Below are 24,461 nucleotides of genomic sequence, written 5' to 3' on the forward strand. Positions count from 1 at the left end.
TAGGGTTAGGCTTGGATAAGAAAACACATCTCTCAAACATAAAATGGCCTTGTAGTATATCAGCAAGAGAAGGAAAAACAATCAGGGTCTGGTTTTTACAGCTTCAAACACAGTTGAAAGAAAAACTGCAAGACACATGAAAAGTATCCCTTCAGTTAGCACCTGGATGGGGGATCATTGGGGAGCACTAGCTGCTGTGGGCTGCATGGCCCCATGTTGAGCAATAGCAACATACTGAAGCCGCAAATCGATCAAAACCACCCTATTCGCTAAATTCATTGACTAAAACGGTCCCCTCCCCCACTAAGACCCTTCTCACGGAGGTTCTAAATCTTTCAGACACTCATTACCCTTAGATCTCCAATTAGTATGTAAGTTTACCATTTAGACTATTGTACTGCATCTAGACTCTTTATTCGGTACTGTATTTAAACTTATTGTATGGTATTGTATTTAGACTCACTCTACTGTATTATATATGGATTTATTGTATTGTATTAGTATTGTACTGTACTTGTTACTCGCTGAATGTCCAGCCTTCTTACAATGTAAACCGCCTAGAAGTCGCCTGACTATGGCGGTATAGAAAAATAAAGTTATTATTATTATTATTATTACATGGTGCACAGGAGAAGGCAATGGCAAACCCAATTCCTCACACACAACACACCACAGGTCTAATGAAAATATGACATGGCTTACAATAAGTACCAGGTTAGGATTCTTTTTACCTACCTTTGAGGCTCTTAAGCTCAGGCATGGAGATCAGTGAACATAACATGTCCTGATTGCTTTTAAAGGGGTCATTTGATCATGCACAGACCTAATTTTCAATAGTACCATAAGGCTGCTATGAGAAGTTGTGGAAGCCACAGCTAGGGGCAGGAGTGAGTGGGGTTCACTCTGGTCCTCAGAGATTGAAGGTAAGCTCAGGGGGGTCTACCGAGTTGGAGGGTGGAGGTCATTGCGGGGCAGGGAGGGGAAGGAGGTACTTAAAGTCATGGGCCATGAGGAGGAGGAGGGCCTGAAGAAGACTTTGGGCTAGATTCACTAAAGTCCACAATTCTATCTTATTTGTGTCCTATTCATTTCCGAGTCATTCTGGCCAATCGATTCAGTAAAGCTTGTCCATTCAAATGATCAAATCTTAAACACGCCCCCACGTCTCGCTGTAACATCGATCAATGCACGTGCGCAGTGTCTCCTTGTTGGTTTTGAAGCACATAACGCATGCACTAGCTCTTTAGGACTTCACTGCGTAGAAATGGGGCGGGGTTTAATTGCGGATGTCATTGGCGGGCTCCGAATGCACCTACCGCAAAGCATTGTTGTCGTAAAAAATGCAATATAAGAACTGTAGTTTTTCCAACCTCTCTTTTTTTCTGTAGCTTTTTGAAAAATGTGTTGGACAGGTTTAAGGAGAAGGAGCATCGGAGGTTTGTGAGTGAGCTGTGGAATTCTTTGAGTTCGTCCTTTTTGTATGGATCGATCTCGAAGTTTATTGTGCGCTTCCAAACTGCTTAACATTTCTCTCAGGAAAAGAACTGGTAAGTTGTTAGAAGGCACAACAGTTAACAGCAGTTGAATGCGCTGGGATCACGCGCTGTTATATACAGCCTACAAATCCCAGGAGGCTGTGCGGCACGAAGCAACCAACGGCGACCCCGTGACATCAGATGCATGCGACAATCTAGCTGGAAGGAGGGGGGGAGGGACAGCTAGCCCTTAAAAGTTATTTTTGATTTTTTTTTTTAAATTTGGCATTGATATATGAAATGTACAATGCAGAAGGAAAGCACGGGGTTAATCCTTGATTTTCTCGCTATGCACATTCCAAAAAAAATATTTCTAACACTTATGTACATGAAAGTTTACATATATTTAACGTTTAGATATATTTTGGATTTTTTGCGGGGTAGATATATATTTTTAATGGGGTTTTTAATGCACGCGGCAGTTGCTAGGCAGGAATAGTCAGTCAAAACTTTTTGGATCAGAAAGGCCTGTCGGTTTGGACGAAATGGTTTCATGAATCGGTGCCTTAAGAAATTTACCTACCCTTGTACTCATTTGCATGCGCAGATCGGATCGGGTGCGGATGGGGTCTGGAGGAAGGTTTGTGAAAGTGAATCTAGCCCTTTGTAAAGTTATGCAGGTCCTGATTGATATTCAGCCAGGGCTCGCATTAGTCTTATATGGTCCCCGGCTGGATCTTCAGAAGCTCTGATGACCAGCCCCATCCACCAGAATTACTCCAGCTCTTCAGTACTGGTGCTATGACATGGCTCTTTATCCCCAGAGCTAATTTAGCCGGTAACAGTCAGCATTTTAAAAACATTGACCACTGCTGGCAGAATTTATAGCCCATAATTTACACATTCTGTAAGTTATGCATGGAAGTGATAGCCCTGCCGATTTTCATCCAACCTTTACCCCTTGCAAGACATGCTAGATAAGGTAAGCGGGCATTTACAAAATTGCACTTACGCTTCACACTAGCACTGTCCCTGGGTGTGGGCTCATTCTGCTCTCTCTCCTTCCTCTGAACCCTGGTTTTATTACTGGGTGTACAGGCCTGCTCTCCCCCCTCTCTTCTGCCCTTCAAATCTCTATTTGTGTTCAAGAGCACAGTAATTAGTTGGTGTTGTGATAGCAGAGGGTATCAGGATTCACTGACTGCTAATCTTCTTAACTGTTCACAAGATTATCCCTTATGACTCTAAGCAAGGTCAGAAGATCAGCTGAACTTCAGCCCTTCTGGCAATGAAAATTTGGGTCTTGGGAATGGAGTTTAAGATCTGGATTCAGCCGCTCTTCACTATGAAGGGATATTATTCTGACTTGTTGTGACTCGTGGTTCTGGCTGCCCCAGTTGCTTAGGTCATCCCTAGCTGGGTTGTGCTGGCTTATGATTTGTGATTTTGGCTACAGCATAGCCAAGGCAACCCTGTGGCTCTGACTGGCCATAGCCCCCATAAATTACATAGCAACATGATAATTGCTGGCAGAGAAAGCCTCTAATCTGCCCAGTAAGGTGTTCTAGGTCTGGTTAGCATTATAGCTGCCAGTCCCTACAGGTTATCCACTTGGAAGTGAAAGCAGCCATTCTACTGGCTGGAGCTGTCACTCACATTGACTTGCCACTAGGGGTCCACTCTGTTTAGCCTACGCCTTTCTGAATGCCATTAGTGTTTGTGGTTAGAGATTAGAGACCTCTAGTGGCATCTCAGAGAACATACCGTAATGCATTTATCTGTGAAGTATGCTAGTACCAGAGCGATAGCAGGAATAATCTGCTTGGACAATTGAGAATGGATCATTACTTTCAGAGTGAAAACCATCTTTGTCTAGAAGCTTCTGAAGTGGTTAAGGAATGAAGTGATTATTTGTCAAGTGCTCAAGAATTGCAATATACGTTCTGTTAAGTTTAAAAAAACCAGCGAAGTGGGATGAGCCCTAAACTCTGTTTGTTTGAAGTCAAATTTTGTATGTTTTTCATGTTATATAAAGGACTAAAATGAGCTTTGTTACCTCAAGATCATCGGAATTTATCAGCCTGAAGTCTCTCTTCTGGTCATTGCACGTCAGCCTCTCCCCCCCCCCCCCCCACATACACATCATTTATTTTTCTATTAGGATTTATTAACTGTCTTTATGAAAAGATTCACCCAAGGTGGTAAACAATAGGTACAGTTTAACAGAAAACTTACAATTTTAACAGCCTAATAGGAAAATCATTAAATATAGCCTAGTAATAGGACCAACATGAAACAGCATCAAAAATAAACAGTACTGCAGAACAATGATATAATGGAGATATGATAAATGTCAGTAAAATACAAATGATACCACAATAGGCAGCCTGGGAGAGCAGCCACATATCACAGATATGATGTTTATGCTGTTCATACAGGGAAATATTGTCATAGGCAGACGAGGGGGCCAGAGTGGTAGAGAATATACAGAGACAAGATAGGTGGCTAAACTGAAAGCAAATGATTTTTTTTTTTTAATCATCTTTATTCATCTTCAAAGAAACAGTGAGACAATACAGTGGCCAGCAATAGAGCAAAAGCAAGAGAACCATCAGCTAACAAAAGACCACTATTGTGCATGGAAGAACTAGAAAAAGGTATCACTTATTTGTACCCTTCTCCTCTGCTGCCAACTTGCTGCACCATATGCCTGAGTCAGTGGCTTCCACTCTGGCAGTATTCAAATCTAGGCTATAAGCTCAGTTTTTCGAGGTTGCCTTTAACATCTAATGCCCACTCACTTGTAAAGTGCCCATGTCAGTTTTATCATTCCCACCATGAGAAATTCCCTAATTCCTTGTTTGTCTGTCTTGATTAGAATGGAAGCTCCTAGACAAAATAGGACTTTTAGGATATGCATCAATTATGATCCTCAATCCCTAGATTTTTGCATTATCTCAATTTCTTAATCAGTCTCTTACTTACTGGTTCTCTCAGGCCTTCCACTTAGCCATCTCGCTCCCCTCCAATCCGTCCAAAATTCGGCTGCATGACTCAAATTCCGGGAGAGCTGCTGTACTCACGTTACCCCTCTCCTAAAGTCATTTCATTGGCTTCCCATCTGTTTCCGAATACAATTAAAACTCCTCTTACTGGCCTACAAATGCACTCAGCTGCCCCTCACAATCTCTTTTCACTTATCTTCCCCTATGATCCTCCCTCCCCCCCATGAGCTCTGCTCAGCTCAAAAGTCCATCATATCTATGCCCTTCTCCTCCTCTGCCAATTCCGTCCCGTCTATCTTGCTGTACCATATGTTTGGAACAACCTGCCCGAATCCCTACACCGGGCTCCATCTCTGGCATTGTTCGAGGCCCAATTAAAAGCCCACCTCTTTGAGAGTGCTTTCGACTCCTAACTCCTCTCACCTTGGGTTCTGCATCCCCAACCCTCTATGTCATGTATGTCTGTCCAAGTAAGATTGTAAGTTCTTCCGAATGTCGTCTTTCAACGCTATCTAAGTGATAAGTAGTATGGAGCGTACATACTTGTACCATTGCCCGCTTGAATTGTTCTTGGCCTTGCAATACATTCTGGTGCTCCTTTAGATTACAGAAAGAAGAAGACAGGCAACATTTTTAGATATGTTAGTGATAGGAAGAAGTGCAGAAGGGGAGAAATATGTAGAAGCTGATAAAGAAAAGGCCGAATTGTTTAACAAATATTTCTGTTATGTGTTCACAGCTGAAGCGCCGGGAGTGGGACCGCAGAAGACAAACGGGAATAGGGGGTTTTGAGGGTTGTGTTCATGAGGAGCTGGCTAAAATAAATGTAGACAAAGCGATGGGACTGAATGGTGTACATCCGAGGGTATTGAAGGAACTTAGGGAAGTTCTGGTAGCTCCACTGACTAACTTTTTCAACGAGACTCTAGAGTCGGGAGTGGTACCGGAGGACTGGAGAAAGGCAGATGTGGTCCCTCTCCACAAAAGTGGAAGTAAGGAAGAAGTAGGAAATTACAAGCCTGTAAGTCTGACTTCTGTGGTAAGCAAACTAATGGAAACGATTTTAAAACAGAAAATGGTCAAGTTTCTGGATCAGAGGCAACTTGGATTCAATAGAGGTAGGTCTTGTCAGACAAATCTGACCAGAGAATTGGATAGAGGGAGTGCACTAGATGTGGTGCATTTAGATTTTAGCAAAGCCTTTGACAGTATTCCACACAGACGTCTAATAAATAAACTGAGTGCCCTCATGATGGGTCCCAAAGTGACGGGCTGGGTCAGGAACTGGAAAAGTAGAAGAGGACAGAAAGGAATCTTACCAGTGGTGTCAGACCTTGAATGGGCTCTTTTGAAGTTTTGTGAGTGATATTGTGGAGTATATTTATATCTGTGACTGTAAAGTTGAAATACTGACCCAAGGGTTCTTCAGCACTGTTGGTTCTGTACTCTATCAATGGTCCATGCAGTGTCCTCTCGAAATATTACAAGCTGGAATATAGCGTCTTGGTCTCCACTAGCCTTCTCTTAACTGATAGTGTATATAAGGGCTGCCAAAGTTATGCTGGGGTGATGAAAAGTTCTTGGCCCAACCAAGCAGCTTCCTAAATTGTGAGCGTTCTTTTGCCCCTGGAGCTGAAAAGAGTGTGATCTTATTTCAAAATTCTCTGTTTTGACCTTGTTTCAGATCATCGATTGCACCAGATCCACCTCATTCACTCCCTGGTAGTGTGAAGAGTTTCAGTTTCTGGTAACCAGAGCTGATACTGTGATGTCATAATGCCTCATTCCACCAATAAGAGCCAACCTCATCAGTGATGTCACAATGCCTCGACTGTCCTATATTTGGCTCACTTTTATTACATATGATGGGGTGCTGAAAAGTTCTCAGCCCAACCAAGCAACTTCCTAAATTGTGAGCGTTCTTTTGCCCCTGGAGCTGAAAAGAGCATTATCTTATTTCGTTAAGTGCCAATTTGCAGAAACAAAATTCTCTGTTTTGACCTTGTTTCAGATCATCGATTGCACCAGATCCACCTCATTCTCTTCTTGGTTGGGCTGAGAACTTTTCAGCACCCCCTCATAGTTTAGTGGCAGGATGTTACACTGTTTGTGGTGGAGATGTTTTTACTGTGTCTCATTGTCTGCATGTGGTTTCAGCTGTAAGCTGTGTCTGAAAGAGGTCACACAGCGACCGCCCTGCTTTAAAGAGGAGGAGGGCTGACACCAGACATTCATTCCGACTGAATCCCGGTAAGAGCCTGGCTTAGCTTATGCACCTAGTGGCTCTGTCTTTATTTCAATATTTCTGTTCTCTCTTTCCCTCCCTCTTTCCTTTGGTCTGCAAACTAATTTATAGCATTGGCCTTCACACACAAATACACACACGGAGAATGTTGCATACACACAAAAGTCTGTCACCTGCTCTGCATACACATAAAGACATGTCTGCTGCCTCTTACATGTGTGTTTACATAATCCCTTCATACATACACAGAGAAGCCAGCCACTTGTTCCATGCATGCACACATGCAGACATAGACACAGAGAAAAGTATGCACATACATAGGAAGAAGGCAAGACGTCAGTCTCCTGTCACACACATGCAAAGAGTAGGCTGCCTCATGTTACATGCAGAAACAGAAGTATGCTGGCACACACATACATAGACTACAGAGAGCTTTGGGATGTGACTAGTGAACTATGGATGAAGTCCGATTTTACCATTTGGGTTTCTTCCTGCAGCCTAGGACTCAGTGTGGAGGTGACCAGCCCAGTTCAGTCACAATAGCGTACTGAAAGCCATCCTTATTCCAAGTGACCCACTTAATGGTAAAGTCATGCCTTGAGTTACATCAACACTGAAAGGACACAGAAGGTCAAGAGACAGTATGTCTATTCCAGAGCTGGAGATAAGCTTGACATCCATGTCTGCTGGACACAGAGTCTTGAAGACCACCTGTTGGTATCATCCAGATCTCAGCTGTGTTCAGGCTGAGGATTTGTTGAGCAGAGCTGGAAAAGATGGGAGCTTTTTGGTGCGGGACAGTGAGTCTGTGTCTGGAGCCTTTGCCCTCTGCCTTTGGTAAGCCCCTTTTCATGTCTCCTTCTCTTTGGCAGAGGGATTATTACTTTCTGGATCTGGCAGTGTCTATCTCTTTCTCTTGATGAGTGCCGGTGGAGAGAAGAGTCAGTACAGGCATTGAACTTCTCTGTAGAGAATGATACAGGGTAATTTTCCTCATCCCTGTGGGAACTCTTTTTCCAGTCCCTGCCCCATTCCTGAAAGCTCCGTCCTCATTTGTGCAAGCCTCAAACACTTTAAAATCATAAGTGTTCGAGGCTTCTGCGATTACAGGAATAGGGCAGGGACAGCAACAGCGACAAAACTTGCAGGGACGGGGAAATTGATCTACAGGAACAGGGAAAAATTTGTCCCCGTGTCATTCTCTTCTTCTCTGGCTGGAATATGAGATCAAGGTTTTGTTAACCTCCTACCAAACTTTCAGGAAATCAATCAAAACCTCTCTCTTTGATAAATTTCTCTGACTCCCTCCCTGCCTTGTATCTCCGATATGCCTCCGGATATCCTGACTACTCCCGACTTGCTAAGTTAAACTGATTGTCTTGTTTGTGACATTGCTGTCTATGTACAGTCTCTTACTCTGTTAACCGCATACAGAAATAAAGTTGTTATTATTATTATTATTATTAAAAAACACAAATGTATGACCCAGAAAGCCTGGGTTGAGAGCTAAGGGAGTAGTGTGGGAAGTCTACCAGCTGTTAGGCGCCTGGATGGGTGGAAGATGTCTGGGAATAGAGGGATAAGAGCAGGAGCACTGGGGAGAGTTGGCCTTTCATTGGTGATCCATGGCCATGGGGGTGGTCAGCTGGCCATACAAGAGCTAGAGATGCATCAGAACCAGAAAATGAACCTCAGACACTGTGACTACAAAGAGATATCAGAGGTGCCAAACAAAAGGCTGGAGCAAGAGCTGAAATGATGAGCCAAGATGGACTGGTGTTAGGGTTGAGCCTCTTATTCTGAACTAGAGCTTCTAGCATCCAGCACAATGAAGATTTTCAGCTCTTGTTTGGCTTTCAGAGCGAGAGGGACTTCCTAGAAACCTGGCTGTGGCTGGCTGGATGGAGAGGAGTGTATATGCTTCACAAGTGCTTGGGTGGATGACTGTGGACCAGTCAGCATTTCACTCTTACTGTGAAAGAGGAGTTATCTACAATGAATACACACAAGATAGATTTGCATGCATTGTCTCCGTCCTGGAGGACCACCAGGCCAATCGGGTTTTCAGGCTAGCCCTAATGAATATGCATGAGAGAGATTTGCATAGGATGGAAGTGAGAGGCATGCAAATTGGCTTCATGCATATTCATTAGGGCTAGCCTGAAAACCCAATTGGCCTGGTGTTCCTCCAGGACAGGGTTGGGAAGCACTGCATTATGGATATCCTGAAAATTAGACTGGCTGACAGGCTTGAGAAAAACCTTGATAGAACATAGAGATGGGCTCTACTTGTGCTTGGGTGTTAGTATATGAAATGTTGTAGGTGTGGGGTGAGCAGTTTTTGGTATATGATCTGATCAAGGGATCCTTTGATATACATTGTGGTTTGGGGTGAAAAGTCTCTTGGCATATGATATGTTTGCGGGGAGAAAAAAGGTTTGCAGAGCTTAGTTATTGGATAGGCCATATGATCTTAATTTACCACCAATATTGGGAGATTGGAGGCATGTTGCCAAAGAGACACATTTAAGTTTCAAGTTTCAAAAGGATTTGATTCATCGCTTAATCAGAATTTGAAGCGATATACATATCAATAAAATTACAAAATTTAGGGGACAACAAAATAAATGACAAAAACTAAGTCTTGCAAACCATATTATAAACTAACATTACAAACATATTAAAACACAAGGAAAGATAGGGAAAGGAAATACAAGTTATTTGATAGTAAATAAGACATTCAAAGGAAGAGAAAGATCAATGTGCTTCCGAGAAGTTGAAATAATGCCATTAGTTGAGCTTACTAGTTATCGAATGCGTCCTTAAAAAGAAAGCTTTTTAATTTGCTCTTAAATCTATCCAAGTTGCGTACTTCCTTTAAGTAAATAGGGAGTGAGTTCCATGTTTGAGGGGCTGTGACAGAAAAAATGAATTGCCGCCGAGTATTAATAATTTTAAGTGAGGGAATCATCAGTAAATGTTGTTCATTCGATCTCAATAATCAGTAGTTTATATATAAAAGCAGGAGTTTTATAAAGTAATGATTTGAATGTAAGCAGACTTAGTTTATATATTATCCGGTGAGCTACTGGGAGCCAATGTGCTTTTTTAAGGAGAGGTGTCACGTGATCGAACTTCCTGGCTTTCGATATAAGTTTAATAGAAGCATTTTGTTGTGTTTTTTTTTAATATTTTTTATTCTTTTTTTAAATTCTTACATCAAGTGAAATACATGTAATACATTCAATTATGAAAAAACACTTGAAATTATTATTAAATGTTCTTACAATGTGAATTAAATAAACCCTTTATCAGAATTTTATATCATATTAATATTACAATAGTTTTCCCTCCCTACCCCTTCTATATGTTCTATACATGTGTTATTATATCTGATCAGTAGAATAATTTGTCAATGGTCCCCATATTTTATTAAATTTTTTAATATAACCTTGTTGTAATGCCAATACTTTTTCCATTTTATATATATGACAAATTGAATTCCACCAAAAAGTGTAATTCAATTTAGTGTAATCCTTCCAGTTCTGAGTAATTTGCTGTATGGCGACCCCTGTTAAAATTAATAAAAGTTTATTATTGCTAGCTGAAATCGGACTTTGTGTTCTCATTGCTGTTCCAAATAATATTGTATCATATGATAGTCCAACATGATTTTCTAATAAATTATTAATTTGGGGCCAAATTAATTTCCAAAAGGAATTAATGCAGGGACAAAAGAATAGTAAATGGTCCAATGTCCCCACTTCTATCCTACAATGCCAGCATCTATTAGATCTACTACTATCTAATTTTTGTAATCTCGTAGGGGTCCATAAAACTCTATGTAATATAAACAACCATGTTTGACTCATAGATGCTGATCTTGTAGTATGTATTCTCCAGGACCAAAATTTTTGCCATTGAGATGGAAAAATTATCTGTCCTATCTCAATACTCCAAATATCCCTAAGTCCTGATCTCTTTTTTTTGTTTAAAAATTTGTTTATTTTCTTATACCATTTTGCGGCTTGGTGTCCTTGAAAATCCGCCTGAAAACAAAGGATTGGTAAATTATATTGAGTGTTTAGATTCTTCCATTCAGGGAACCCTTCCTGAATGGCCTGCTTCAATTGCATCCATTTAAAATATTGTGTTTTATCTAATCCAAATTTTTGTTGCAATTGTGAAAAACTAAGCAGTGATCCATTTACTATTACATCTTTTAAAGTTCGTATACCTGCTTTTATCCATTGTTTCCATACTATTTTAAATCCACCAATTTTGATCCTGGAGTTTACCCAAATAGATTGATTTAAAGATTTAGTCAATGGATCTTTTGATAAATTGCTTATAAATCTTAATGTTTTCCATGTATCTGTTAGAATTCTATGATCTTTATATCTATATATAAATAGAAGCATTTTGAATAATCTGTAAATGTTTGATTTCATTTTGGGCTATTCCCTTAAATAGGGCATTGCAATAATCAATTTTAGAAATTACCAAGGAATGGATTAGAATGTTAAGTGACTTTGGACATAGAAACTGCGAAACTGAACGAATTTGGCGAAGTCTGAAAAAGGTTGATTTAACAATGCTACTAATGTGGTCATGATAGGTTAGTTTATAATCAAAGATAACCCCTAGAATCTTAATGCTGATAATTGACTGTAGAGTGGTACCCATGGTAGTGATGGGAAAAATGAGCTTAGAACTGTCTTTCCAGGGAAATAGTATAACATTTGATTTGTTAACATTAAGCACTAATCTATTAGCGTCAAGCCATTGGTGTATCTGTTCAAGTTTCTTATTGATTGCTATCGTTTCAAGGGGATTATTGGTATCAAGAGGATGTAAAAGCTGAATGTCATCTGCGTAAGCAAATATGTTAAAACCAATGGATTGGCAGAGAGTCATCAATGGTGCAAGAAAAATATTAAACAAAAGTGGTGAAAGAATGGACCCTTGGGGATACCATGTGTTGTTGAAAAACTTTCGGAAATTGAATTGTTAAAAGACACAGTAGAAGAGCGGTCTGCAAAGTATGATATAAACCAAGAAAGAACCTGATCTGTGATGCCAATAGATTGACATCTGTCTATCAGAAGATTGTGATCAATCGTATAAAAAGCAGATGAAAGATCAATAGAAATCAGAAGAACAGATTGATGGTGATCCAAAAAGTAAAGTATGGAGGTAGACATGTCAATCAGTGAGTGTTCTGTAGAGTGGTGCTGTCTAAAACTTGTTTGATTCGGATGTAAAATATTGGTTTTTTCTATGAATTCTGATATTTGATTGAATACCACCTTCTCAGTCAGCTTTGCTAGGAAGGGAATATTTGCGATTGGTCTGTAGTTCGATTTATCCTCGGGACTAGTTTTTTGATCCTTGATTATAGGGCGGATAACTGTTTCCTTCCAGGCCTTTGGCATGGTGCTTTGCTGAAGACTTTCATTAATTAGGGCAAGGATAAAAGGACCGAAAATAGCAAAGTAACATTTAAGAATAAAGGGGGGGATTGAATCTGCTTGGGAACCCTTATTATTAATAGTCTTAATGAGGAATTCAATCGCCATAAGATTTGGTAGGTTGAATTGGGAGCCATCTTTGCCCTACTGGCTTGCCCTTTTGTGTACAACATAAGAATAGCCCTCATGGACCAGACTGAAGGTACATTAGTTGGACAGTCCAGGTCACACATACATGGCAGAAACTCAAGGAGTAGCAAGGTTTTGGAATCCCAGAGATTAGCAAGATTAAGTATGAGGAGCCGCTGAAGAGATCTCAGGCCAACCACGAAGAGAATGATATGGAGCCATGAAACTTACAAGTTATTCCACATGTTCCTTAACACTTTTTGTTTCGATGAGGCAAATGCATGTAGCAAATGGGCACAAGTATAGGGAAACTAAGTCATTGTGATATCACCGACGAGATTGGCTCTTAGGCACTGGTGGGATGAGGCATTATGACATCACAATATGAGGGGTCGCTGAAGAGTTCTCAGCCCAACAACAAAGAAGAGAATGATGTAAAGCCATGAAACTTATAAGTTATTTCATACTTTTCTTAACGCTTTTCATTTCAATGATATGAAATGAAATGAAAAGTGTCAAGAGAAGAATGCAATAACTTGTAAATTTCATGGCTTCACATCATTTTCTTCTTGGTTAGGCTGAGAAACTTTCAGTGGTCCCTTATAAGCATCTAAAGTTGGGACTGAGGAGCAGCTATCTTGAATATGGAGCGAGTTAACCTGGCACCAGTCTGAATATCGGTGCTGGGAGCCATGGGTACTCCAGCATTGAATATCTGGGCTTAGGTCAACCCGCAGTTGGAAGAGACTTGCAAGCTGTGGATTTCGACCCTCTAAAATGAAACTTGATGGTTTTGTTGTGAGAGAGCCATGAAGCAAAGAGGGCAGGGGATGAAGGCAGGGAAGCCATAAGAGGACACAGAACCTCTCTTTTGAGGATATAACCGTTCTTCTCACTCTGAAGTTTTGAATGGTGGTGGATGATTTCACTTCCGCTCACATCTGTCTCACAATGCTCAGATGGAAATGTTGCTGGCCTTGAAAGTTTGAAAATAATAAGGGTTTTTGAGACTTTGAAAAGCATCAACAAAATAGGTAAAAAACTTGAGCTTAGCATCTCAGAGGGAACATGAAATTCCTTGTGCTGGCGGATGACGCACCGTCCTTATTATCTTTTTTTTCTGTCTTACTGAGACCGACTGCAGGTCCATCAAGCCCAACATCCTGTTTCCAACAGTGGTCAACCCAGCTCATAAGTAGCTGGCAAAATCCCAAGGAGTAAAACAGATTTTATGCTGCTTATCCTAGGAACAAGCAGTAAGAAACCCATTTTATAACCACAAATTATCCCCACCAGAGTTGGCCGAGGTACAGTTAGAGTGTGTGACGTAGTGGTTAGCCTTAGCACCCTGAGGTTGTGGGTTCAGCTCCCTCGCTGCTCCTTGTGACCCTGGGCTAGTCACTCATTGTCCCAGGTTCACTAGATAGAGTTTGAACCCGCCAGGACAGTACCTGAATGGAAACCACTTAGGATATAACTTCTACCATAACTCAAGCCTTGAACTCTGGTAGTTCTGTACAGGATTTTCAGTTCAGCCTTTGATGGCTCTCTGGTGTTCCTATAATCAGTTTTGCTCTCTCCATTGAAATCTCCCAGCAGCTGCTGCTCCCAGGCTCACTACTAATGCCAGATTTTTGTCTTTTAGGTTCCAGGGACATATTCATACTTACCGAATTATGCCAAATGAGGAGGGATTTCTGGCGGTGCAGGTGAGCATGGGACCATTGAGAGGAAGGTGATGAACCTGGCCAAGGGCTCCGAGGGTCTGTTTGCTGCTACTTCAGCTTGACTGGAACCAGAGAGTCTATCAATGAAAATAGACATGGAGCGTGTGGAGAGTGTGCTGGGAAGGGCTAAATTATGCAGGGGGAGTGTCTGGAGCTGGCTTCTAGCACTGAGGAGGCTGGAGAGGGGAGACAAGGGTGTGGGGGAATCCTGTGGCAGAAAGGGAGATTTCCTGGCACCTAGGGTTCAATTTGTCATTTCCAGCTGAATCTATTTATTGAGGCAGTTAACGAAAACAAATGAATGTCAAGTACAGAGATGAGGCCTGTCACTTGGTGTGTAGAACATCTTCCACCCTTGCCTTGTGGTTTCCTGAGAAGTAGCAGTTGGTTTCCCTGTCTTTGCAAGAGATCTGTTCTGCTGTGCTGAGAACCGCTCGGGCTCGATGAGACTTTTACAAAAGTTACATTCTGTCTCTGATTCCCTCCCAATCTCTTAGAAACAGATCCTCCAGCGCATGTAGTCTTCCCATGTGGAATGGCACAGAGTGAACCCTTGTTATGTCTGGATTTTCTGATCTTTTCACAGCTAAGGATCCTCTGTACTTATTCTCAGGCCTTTGATCCAGGTGTATCCTCTTGTAGCCTCATAACATTAAAAGTTTCCTTCCTCTGCAAAAAAAATGATGTACAGTATTTATCCTTCTGAGGTATGTGAGTATCTCTTTCATATCCCCCTCTCCTTTCTCATCTCTGGTGCAGGACATCTCAACTCTTAGCCAACCAGGCTCTCAGGATCTCCACAGTGAATATACATGAGATATCTTTGCATGCCACCGAGGTCCAGTCTAGGCAGCTTTAGCACATGCGGATTCAGTGCGGTGATTGTAAAAACCTGACTGGCTAGGTTTGAAGACTTTGAGACTTTTGTCTCTTCTAGGGTTTGATGTACGCGCTGCATATGTTTAGCAGTTCTATAGAAATGATAAATAGTAGTAGTTATCTCACAAGGCTTGTGCTGCAGTATCTTCATAGCCCTCCTCTGGACCACCTCCGCTTTCTGTAACCTTCTAAAGGTGCAGCCTCCAGAGCCAGATCCGATACTCCAAGCTAAAAGGGAAAAATTCTTGAGAATTTTATGTAAAGCTATACTGGTTGAAGTTAGAAGACCGTTCATGACGGTTTGGCTCCTGAAAGTTTGTTGGGTATGTCCCACTACCCAAGTTACGTTCTGTTCATCATGGGGACTTGTTTGTGCCATCAGTAAGGGAATTGAGACTGAATACTTCATGTGTAAGCATGTTCTCTTGCAGGGGCCCCCAGGAATGGAATTGGGTACCTCTGTACATTTGAATGCAGAGTAATTTTGATGTTTTCTATTCTATCAAATGAAATATGGCCACGAAGGCATCTGTGATGATTCAAGTGCTGTCGCTTATTTGTTTGTGTTTTCGATCTGTATTTTAGGCATCCTTTATTGTGCATGCCTATACTGGGAGTTTGGCTCTTTGCTTTAAGGCACTTCCAATAAAAGCATTAGGTGCTAGGAGGAAGAAGAGACAACCCTGGAATGAAGGTGCCAGCTACACTATTTCTTTCATTTTCTCTACTGCTCTCCCAGGGGAGCTCAGAATGGGTCACCCGAGTTTATTCCCCCTGTCCCAGTGGGCTCACAATCTATCTAAGCAATGGGGGGATCAAGTGACCTATGCAGGGTCACAAGGAGCAGCGTGGGTTTGAACCCACAACCACTGCACTACACACTCCCCTTACTGTGTGTAACCTTCATTTCAGACCATCCCTGGCCTGCCGGTGAAATACTTCCGGACCCTTGCAGACCTCGTCACTACATACCAACAACCCAACATGGGGCTGGTGTCTGCTCTGCTGTATCCTGTGAAGAGAGACGAGGAGGACTCTGGTGAGTTCAGACTTGGAAAGTGCTCATTGCCCAGATTTGCCTTCCCACCTGCATCTCACTTCCTACCTTCCGCATGTCTGATTGCTTCTCTTACCTGTCCCTGTCCCTCCATCATCTAGTCTTTCAAATGTTGTCTTCATTAAGAATTAGCAACATTTAATGGAAGAACCAACTCGTTAGCTAGTCACGCACACACAAGGACTAACACTGCAGCTGAGATCATTTATATACACCTTTTCTGATTCCACATGCAATTTTTCTTTAAGTTACACATCCTTCATCAGACTAGCAAGAAGCATGTCTAATCAGTGATCATATATAAGGAGAGCTAGGCTGCTGGTACAACAGTTCATGGAGGGCCTGCCCTACATTTACGGCTACCCACATCCCCTTTCTGGCCTAGTAGAGAGTTCCATCCTACTCTGCTTTGTGCCTAGGTTCCTGATTGAGGCCTGATTTCTGCTGCTCAGTACCAAGTTCCTGCTCTCCACCGCTCCAGATTCTTTTGGGCCTAGTTGCTCTAACTACGCTCCTGCCCAAGGGAGAGCCTAACAGCTTATACCAGCCCAAACTCAAGGTCACTTGCTTGCCTGGTGTGGAGGTAGTGGACCTCACCTGTCACCTAGATAAGATTTTAGACACTGCTGGGGAGGAGCCTGCTGTCTTGGTACATGTGGGTAGTGTACCAATGACTTAGGAAAATGTGGTAGGAAGGTTCTGGAAGTCAAATTTAGGCTTAGGTAGGAAGCTAAAATTCAGAACCTCCAGGGTAGCATTTTCAGAAGTGCTCCCCGTTCCACATGCAGGACCCAACAGACAGGCAGAGCTCCAGAGTCTCAATGCATGGATGAAGTGATGGTGCAGAGAGTAGGGTTTTGGATTTGTTAGGACATTTGTGACATACTAGGGAAGAGGGATCCTATTGGAACCAGGTTGCTGGCATCAACATTTAAAAAGGAGATAGAGCAGCTTTAGGGGAAGGCTGACAGTCACTCAGAAGATATCACCAAAACAGGGAACATAGGAGATGCCATACTGGGACAGACCAAAGGTCCATCAAGTACAGTATCCTGTTTCCAACAGTGGCCAATCCAGGTCACAAGTACCTGGCAAGATCCTAAAGAATAAAACAGATTTTATGCTATTTATGTTAGGAATAAGCTGTGGATTTCTCCAAGTCCATCTTAATAACGACTTATAGACTTTTCTTTTAGGAAGTTATCCAAACCTTTTATAAACCCTGCTAAGCTAACTGCTTTCACCACATTTTCTGGCAACGAATTCCAGAGTTTAATAATTCAGTGAGAGAAGAAATATTTTCTCTGGTTTGTTTTAAATCTACTACTTAGTAGCTTCATCACATGCCCCCTAGTCCTAGTATTTTTGGACAGAGTGAACAAGCTATTCGCATCCACCCTTTCCACTCCACTAAGTATTTTATAGACCTCTTTCATATCACCCCTGAGCCGTCTCTTCTTCAAGCTGAAGAGCCCTAGCTGCTTTAGCCTTTCCTCAGAGGGAAGTCGTCCCATCCCTTCTATCATTTTTGTCACCCTCTGTACCTTTTCTAATTCCACTATATCTTTTTGAGATATGGCGACCAGAACTGCACACAGTATTCGAGGTGTGGCCGTATCATAGAGCGATCCAAGGACATCATTTCCATCTTTGTTTTCCATTCCTTTCCTAACTTTCTATTTGCTTTCTTAGCAGTTGCCGGGTTTCAGCATAGCCTCAACAATGACACCTAGATCCTTTTCCTGGCTAGTGACTCTTTCTGCTGGTGAATCGAGTTAGAACAGGGTCGTAACCTACATTTTCATGCACCACCTTCGGTTAGACAACTCTCCCTCTCTACCACTTCTACTTTCTGGGCTCCTTTTCTCCCCATTTGCTAACTCCCAAACAATCTTGTGACCCCTGAGAACATCATGAAAATATGAAGAGGAAAGGTAAGAGAGAAGGAAGGAAGGAGAGCGTATAGAGAGAGAGGAACGCCTTGTCCTGACCACTGTTTTGTGTTTTCAGTTGGGGAGGTGAGCAGCCCTCAGGATGCAGCAAGGCCTGACAGTGGCATATTCCAAGAACCTGTCCCACAAGTAAAGAACCAACCCACATGGCAGAAGCACATCAACAACAGGTACTTCTCAGGACGGGCTAAAAACCAATTTTGCACCTCAGTACAGCTACTCATAGAGAGCAAGATACAGAGTCAAATAACATTCCCAGTCACTCAGTACAAGAACAGACACCCCCACCATACTCCAGCACAGACCTAGACTAGAAGGCAGTCAAATAACACCCCCTTCTCTTCAGTGCAAAGTGTGGAACATAAGAAAAGCCTTACTGGGTCAGACCAATGGTCCATCAAGCCCAGTGGCCAATCCAGGTCCCTAGTACCTGGCCAAAACCCAAGGTGTAGCAACATTCCATGCTATCAATCCAGGGCAAGCAGTGGCTTCCCCCATGTCTCTCTCAATAGCAGACTATGGGCTTTTCCTCCAGGGAACTGTCCAAACCTTCCTTAAAACCAGCTACTGGTTAGCTATTATCGATGTCTATTCATGGCCACTAAGGGAAACATAGAAACATAGAAACATAGAAAGTGACGGCAGATAAGGGCCAAGGCCCATCAAGTCTGCCCACACCAATGACCCTCCCCTACCTCCCTTTGCGAAGAGATCCCACCTTTCGATCCCATTTAGCTTTAAAATCAGGCACACTGCTGGCCTCAATCACCTGCATCGGAAGACCATTCCATCGATCCACCACCCTCTCGGTGAAGAAGTATTTCCTGGTGTCGCCATGCAATGTCCCTCCCCTGATTTTCCATGGATGCCCTCGTGTTGACGTGGGTTCCTTGAAGAAGAAGATATCCTCCCCCACCTCGATACGGCGCGTGAGGTACTTGAATGTCTCGATCATGTCCTCCTCTCCCTGCATTCCTCTAGGGAGTAGAGCTGCAATTTATTCAGCCGTTCCTCATACAGGAGATCCCTGAGCTCCGTGACCATCCGTGTGGCCATTCGCTGGACCGATTCAAGTCTCAGCACATCTTTGCGGTAATGTGGTCTCCAGAATTGTACACAGTATTCCAGATGGGGTCTCACCATGGACCTATATAATGGCATTATGACTTCGGGCTTACGGCTAACGAAACTCCTTCGTATGCAACCCATGATTTGTCTGGCTTTAGATGAAGCTTTCTCCACCTGAGTTGCAGTCTTCATGTCCTCACTGATGATTACCCCTAAGTCTTGTTCCGCTACAGTTCTCTCTAGGATCTCACCATTAAGAGTGTAAGTCTTACATGGATTTTTGTTGCCAAGGTGCATGACCTTGCATTTTTTGGCATTGAAGTTTAGTTGCCAGGTCCTGGACCAATTCTCCAGTAGGAGGAGGTCGTGTGCCATACTATCGGTCTTGGATTTGTTGTCAGGTCCTGTTGTGTTCTTGTCCACTATATTGCATAATTTGGCGTCATCGGCGAATAACGTTAATTTACCTTGAAGCCCCTCAGCCAAGTCCCTTATGAAGATGTTGAACAAGATTGGGCCCAAGACCGAGCCCTGCGGCACTCCACTTATCACCTCTGTCGTTTCGGAGGGGGAGCCATTCACCACCACCCTCTGAAGTCTATCTCCTAGCCAGTCCCCCACCCATGTAGTCAAGGTATCTCCCAAACCTATAGAGCTCATCTTGCTCAACAACCTGCGGTGTGGTACGCTATCGAATGCTTTGCTGAAATCTAAGTACACGACGTCCAGGGACTCCCCAATATCCAGCTTCCTCGTCACCCAGTCAAAGAAGCTGATCAGGTTGGATTGACAGGACCTCCCCTTTGTAAACCCATGTTGACGGGGATCTCGCAGATTCCCCTCGTTAAGGACCGTATCCAATTGGTGTTTGATTAGAGTTTCCATTAGTTTGCTTACTATTGATGTGAGACTCACTGGTCTGTAGTTCGTAGCTTCCGTCCTGCTTCCTTTTTTGTGGAGTGGAATGACATTAGCCGTTTTCCAGTCTAGCGGGACTTTTCCTTTACTAAGGGAGAGATTGAAGAGTGTTGATAGTGGTTTCGCCAAGGTGTCTCTTAACTCCCTGAGTACTCTGGGGTGTATGTTGTCTGGCCCCATAGCTTTGTGAACCTTGAGTTTGGATAGTTCACTGTAGACACTACTGGGCGTAAACTCGAAGCTGCAAAACGGGTCTATCGAGCTATCCCCTGTTGGTAGCTGAGGGCCGGATCCCTGCGCCTCACGGGTGAAAACTGAGCAAAAGTATTCATTTAACAGTTTAGCCTTCTCGGAGTCCGATTCTACATAGTTCCCGTCCGGTTTCCTAAGGCGTACTATCCTCCCCTAGGGAGGTAGTCCTAAGCTGTCAGGTGCCCAATTGTTCACAGAGGGGCATCCATAGCTGCTGGTATTGTATCAGTCTATTGCAAGGGTGCCAACACTTTTTGGGCTTGCGAGCTACTTTTAAAATGACCAAGTCAAAATGAACTACCAACAATAAAATTTTAAAAACACAAAGCACACTGTACGCAGAGAAAATGTGAATTATCATTTATATTCCGGGGGTTTTTCCAAAGAGGTCAAGGCAGATGACTTTATGCAATGTCACCTCAGGAACAACTATACAAAAATAGACAAATATACCCCCTCCCTTTTTACTAAACTGCTATAGCGGTTTTTAGCGCAGGGAGCTGCGCTGAATGCCCAGCGCTGCTCTCGACGCTCGTAGGCTCCTTGCGCTTAAAACCACTATTGCAGTTTAGTAAAAGGGGGCCATAGTGCAAAATATAGACAGCAAATATAAATTCTCAAAATGGACACATTTTGATCACTAAGGCCCTCTTTTACTAAAGCGCTAACCGATCAGCGCGCGCTAAATGCTAATTCATGCAAGTTAGTCTATGGACAAGTTAGCATTTAGCTCACGCTAATCGGTTAGCACACCTTAGTAAAAGAGGGGGTAAATTGAAAATAAAATCATTTTTCCTACATTTGCTGTCTGGTGATTTCATGAGTCTCTGGTTGTACTTCCTTCTGACTGTGCATCAAATATTTCTTTCTTTCTTCATGCTTCCTCTCCTCCAGACCTCATTCCATTCCCCAACCAACATCTCTCTCTGTCCCTCCATGAGTCCAAATTTTTTCTTCCTCTCTCCCTGCCTGCCCCCTACCACACTCTCCCAACTTTTTCTTTCTTTCTCTCTCTCTCCCCCTGCCTGGCCACTGACACACTCCCCTAACTTTTTCTTTCTTTCTCTCTCCCTGCCTGCCCCAGACACAGTCCCCCAACTTTTTCTTTCTTTCTCTCTCTCTCTCTCTTTCTCCCTGCCTGCCCCCTGATACACTCCCCCAACTTTTTCTTTCTTTTTCTCTCTCACTCTCTCCCTGCATGCCCCCTGACACACTCCCCCAACTTTTTCTTTCTTTCTCTCTCTCTCTCTCCCTGCCTGGCCACTCACACACTCCCATAACTTTTTCTTTCTTTCTTTCTCTCTCTCTCTCTCTCTCTCCCTACCTGCCCCAGACACAGTCCCCCAACTTTTTCTTTCTTTCTCTCTCTCTCCCCGCCTGTCCATTGACACATTCCCCCAACTTTTTCTTTCTTTCTCTCTCTTTTTCTCCCTGCCTGCCCCAGACACACTCCCCCAACTTTTTCTTTCTTTCTCTCTCTCTCTCCCCCTGCCTGGCCACTGACACACTCCCCCAACTTTTTCTTTCTTTCTCTCTCTCTCTCTCTCTCCCTGCCTGGCCACTGACACACTCCCCCAACTTTTTCTTTCTTTCTCTCTCTCTCTCTCTCTCTCTCCCTGCCTGGCCACTGACACACTTCCCCAACTTTTTCTTTCTTTCTCTCTCCCTGCCTGCCTGCTCCAGACACAGCCCCCCAACTTTTTCTTTCTTTCTCTCTCTCTCTCTCCCTGCCCCCTGACACTCTCCCCCAACTTTTTCTTTCTTTCTTTCTCTCTCTCTCTCCCTGCCTGCCCCTGACACACTCCCCCAACTTTTTCTTTCTTTCTCTCTCCCTGCCTGCCTGCCCCAGACACACTCCCCCAACTTTTTCTTTCTTTCTTTCTCTCTGCCGCAGACACCCCCTAACTTTTTCTTTCTTTCACTCTCCCTGCCTGTCTGCCCCAGATACACTCCTCCAACTTTTTCTTTCTTTCCCTGCCTGCCTGCCTGCCCCAGACACACTCCCCCAACTTTTTCTTTCTTTCTTTCTCTCTCTCCCTGCCTGCCCCTTGACACACTCCCCCAACTTTTTCTTTCTTTCTTTCTTTCTTTCTCTCTCTCTCTCCCTGCCTACCTGCCCCAGATACACTCCCCCAACTTTTTCTTTCTTTGTCTCTCCCTTCCTGCCTGCCCCAGTCATACTCCCCCAACTTTTTCTTTCTTTCTTTCTCTCCCTGCCTGCCCCCGACACACTCTCCCAACTTTTTCTTTCTTTCTTTCCCTCTCCCTGCCTCCCCCCCTAACCCCAACCCTAACTCAGCCACCGCTGCCGACGATGATGCAGCAACAGGGCCAGGGCCACTGTGAAAAGTATGATGCAGGTTAATTAGGTTATGTACAGCAAGATCTGGGGGGATCTCGCATGTTGGAAGGTTCTCCCGCTGGGTGTTCATATGTGGGAGTGGCTTTTAGTGCACATGGCATATTTCAGCCTGGACACTCCTCGTCTCCCTTCCCAGCTACTACCTGTTCTCTCTCTCTCTCTCTCTCTCTTCTTGGATCAGTTGTTTGCACCCAACCTTGACACAAAGAAAACTCAATCAGGGCAGGAATGAGCTCACATAGCCCAGTGCTATTTACCACTGAAACCACACAGACACAATCTATCCCACAGCCTCAGGCATGTTTTTTTTCCCTTTCATATTCTTTAATAATGTTTCTACCAGAACATGTGAAAAGAAGGTGAGATGTTTTCAGAGAGATTTTACCTGTAGAATCCATCACTCCTGCACAGTGGGTTTCCATTTCTTCAGCTCAGGCAGTTCTGGCAGTGGCTCTCACTGCAGGGCCAGGGCATGTAGCGACTACACAACAGCTGGCCCACAAGCCTTCCCCTGACATCAATTCTGACATCAGAGAGGAAGTTCTGGGCCAGCCAATCACTGCTTGGCTGGTCCGGAATTTCCTCTCTGACGCCAGAATTGACATCGGGGGGAAGGCTTGTAGGCTGGCGGTGTGCAATCGCAGCAGGCGCCTGGCTCTTCCTTGCGGTGGTTTCAGCAGGGAGCAGGGAGAGAGCCCAGGCTCTGCGATCAACTCGCGTAGCCTTTGCGATCTACTGGTAGATCGCGATCGACGTTTTGGGCAACCCTGCCACCGATGCTTGCAGGAGGATTTGGGGGATTGTGACAGGAGGGATCATTGTTGGGGGGGGAGGGGGGAGTTGCCTGGACTGCTGAACTGATTGCGGAAGTCACAGTCAGCTCAGCAGCCCAATCTGGAACTTATACTTGTTTTGACTTAGTCTAAGTCAAAACATATAAGTTCCGTCCAAGAAACATGTCAATCTTTTGATTATGGCTGCTGGACGACTAAGTGTAGGTCGGCCCACATCCCACCCACCTCCCGCCCTACCCTCTCCTCCAAAAACGCCTCTTTTCGCTCTGGGCGCACAGAGGCAGTATAAAAGCTTAAGCTGGTTTTAGATATGTCTAAAACCCTGTTCAATTATTGGTACTTGGACGACCTAGTGCTGATTTAGGTGGGTTTTTTGATCGTCCACGTGCCGATTTAGGCGGGTTTTTAGACTTTTTTTTATTATGTACCTCATAATGTATAGTTACAGGTTAATTTGCCATACTTACAGTAGAAGATGTTTCAATACCAGCTTTTTTCTAACATGATACATACATTTCTTCGTCCCATCGGCCATGGGCAGGGGAGTTGGGTGTTTATTGCTTTCCTAATGCTGAGGGGTCTTTCAAGGGATCTGATCTGTGGGGGCAGTTGATTCCAGTGGTTCTATATGAAGTGGAAGTAAGAACATCATTTGGTGGTTTGCAGTTGAAGGGCACGACCAGGAGGCGTTTTGAGGTGTATTTCATCTTGGAAGCGGAAGGACCTGTCGGCACGTATGGAGGAAGCTTTGCCATCATGTAGTCTGGCGCCATGTCGTGCAAAGATTTGTATGCTAGTATTAAGCCTTAAAGACAACATTTGGCCACAGGTAGCCAGTGAACCGACGATGGAGCCTGGGAGGCAAGGTCATGGGCACAAAGGTTTTTTAGAAGTCTGATTGCCGCATTTTGTACACGCTGGAGACATTGTATGTTATTTGCCATGAGACCATTGAATAGGGAGTTGCAGTATTCCATGCGGGAAGTGACTAAGATATAGAGTAGTTGGGTGAAGTCAGATTCAGAGAAGCAGTTCCTTTTTTTCGGAGTTGACATATGTAGTAAAATGGGGAAGATACCACCTGAGAGATATGGTTGGAAAGTGACAGGTTAGAGTCAAGGAGTATT

The 24,461-nt window shown here is 43.6% G+C and overlaps 2 protein-coding genes across 3 annotated transcripts in view; one reads left to right on the forward strand and one right to left on the reverse strand.

Moving 5' to 3' along the window:
• The window catches only part of ARR3 (arrestin 3), a 65,503-nt gene extending 62,162 nt beyond the window's left edge, over positions 1-3,341 (reverse strand). The window contains exon 1 of the mRNA XM_033945808.1: positions 3,240-3,341. Within this exon, the coding sequence (XP_033801699.1) occupies positions 3,240-3,341 (102 nt within the window). The remainder of the gene's footprint in view (positions 1-3,239) is intronic.
• The window catches only part of LOC117361421 (phosphatidylinositol 3,4,5-trisphosphate 5-phosphatase 2-like), a 95,129-nt gene that overhangs the window by 11,032 nt on the left and 59,636 nt on the right, over positions 1-24,461 (forward strand). The window contains exons 1-5 of one of the 2 annotated variants that reach the window (XM_033946725.1): positions 6,602-6,730; positions 7,223-7,562; positions 13,971-14,034; positions 15,844-15,970; positions 17,999-18,110. In XM_033946725.1, the coding sequence (XP_033802616.1) occupies positions 7,369-7,562; positions 13,971-14,034; positions 15,844-15,970; positions 17,999-18,110 (497 nt within the window). In that variant the 5' untranslated portion in view covers positions 6,602-6,730; positions 7,223-7,368. Of the gene's footprint in view, positions 1-6,601; positions 6,731-7,222; positions 7,563-13,970; positions 14,035-15,843; positions 15,971-17,998; positions 18,111-24,461 lie in introns of those variants that run through there. The other variant, XM_033946726.1, reaches the window with a different exon arrangement.

The sequence above is a fragment of the Geotrypetes seraphini genome, chromosome 5 (assembly GCF_902459505.1).
Source record: "Geotrypetes seraphini chromosome 5, aGeoSer1.1, whole genome shotgun sequence".
Taxonomy (NCBI): Eukaryota; Metazoa; Chordata; class Amphibia; order Gymnophiona; family Dermophiidae; genus Geotrypetes; species Geotrypetes seraphini.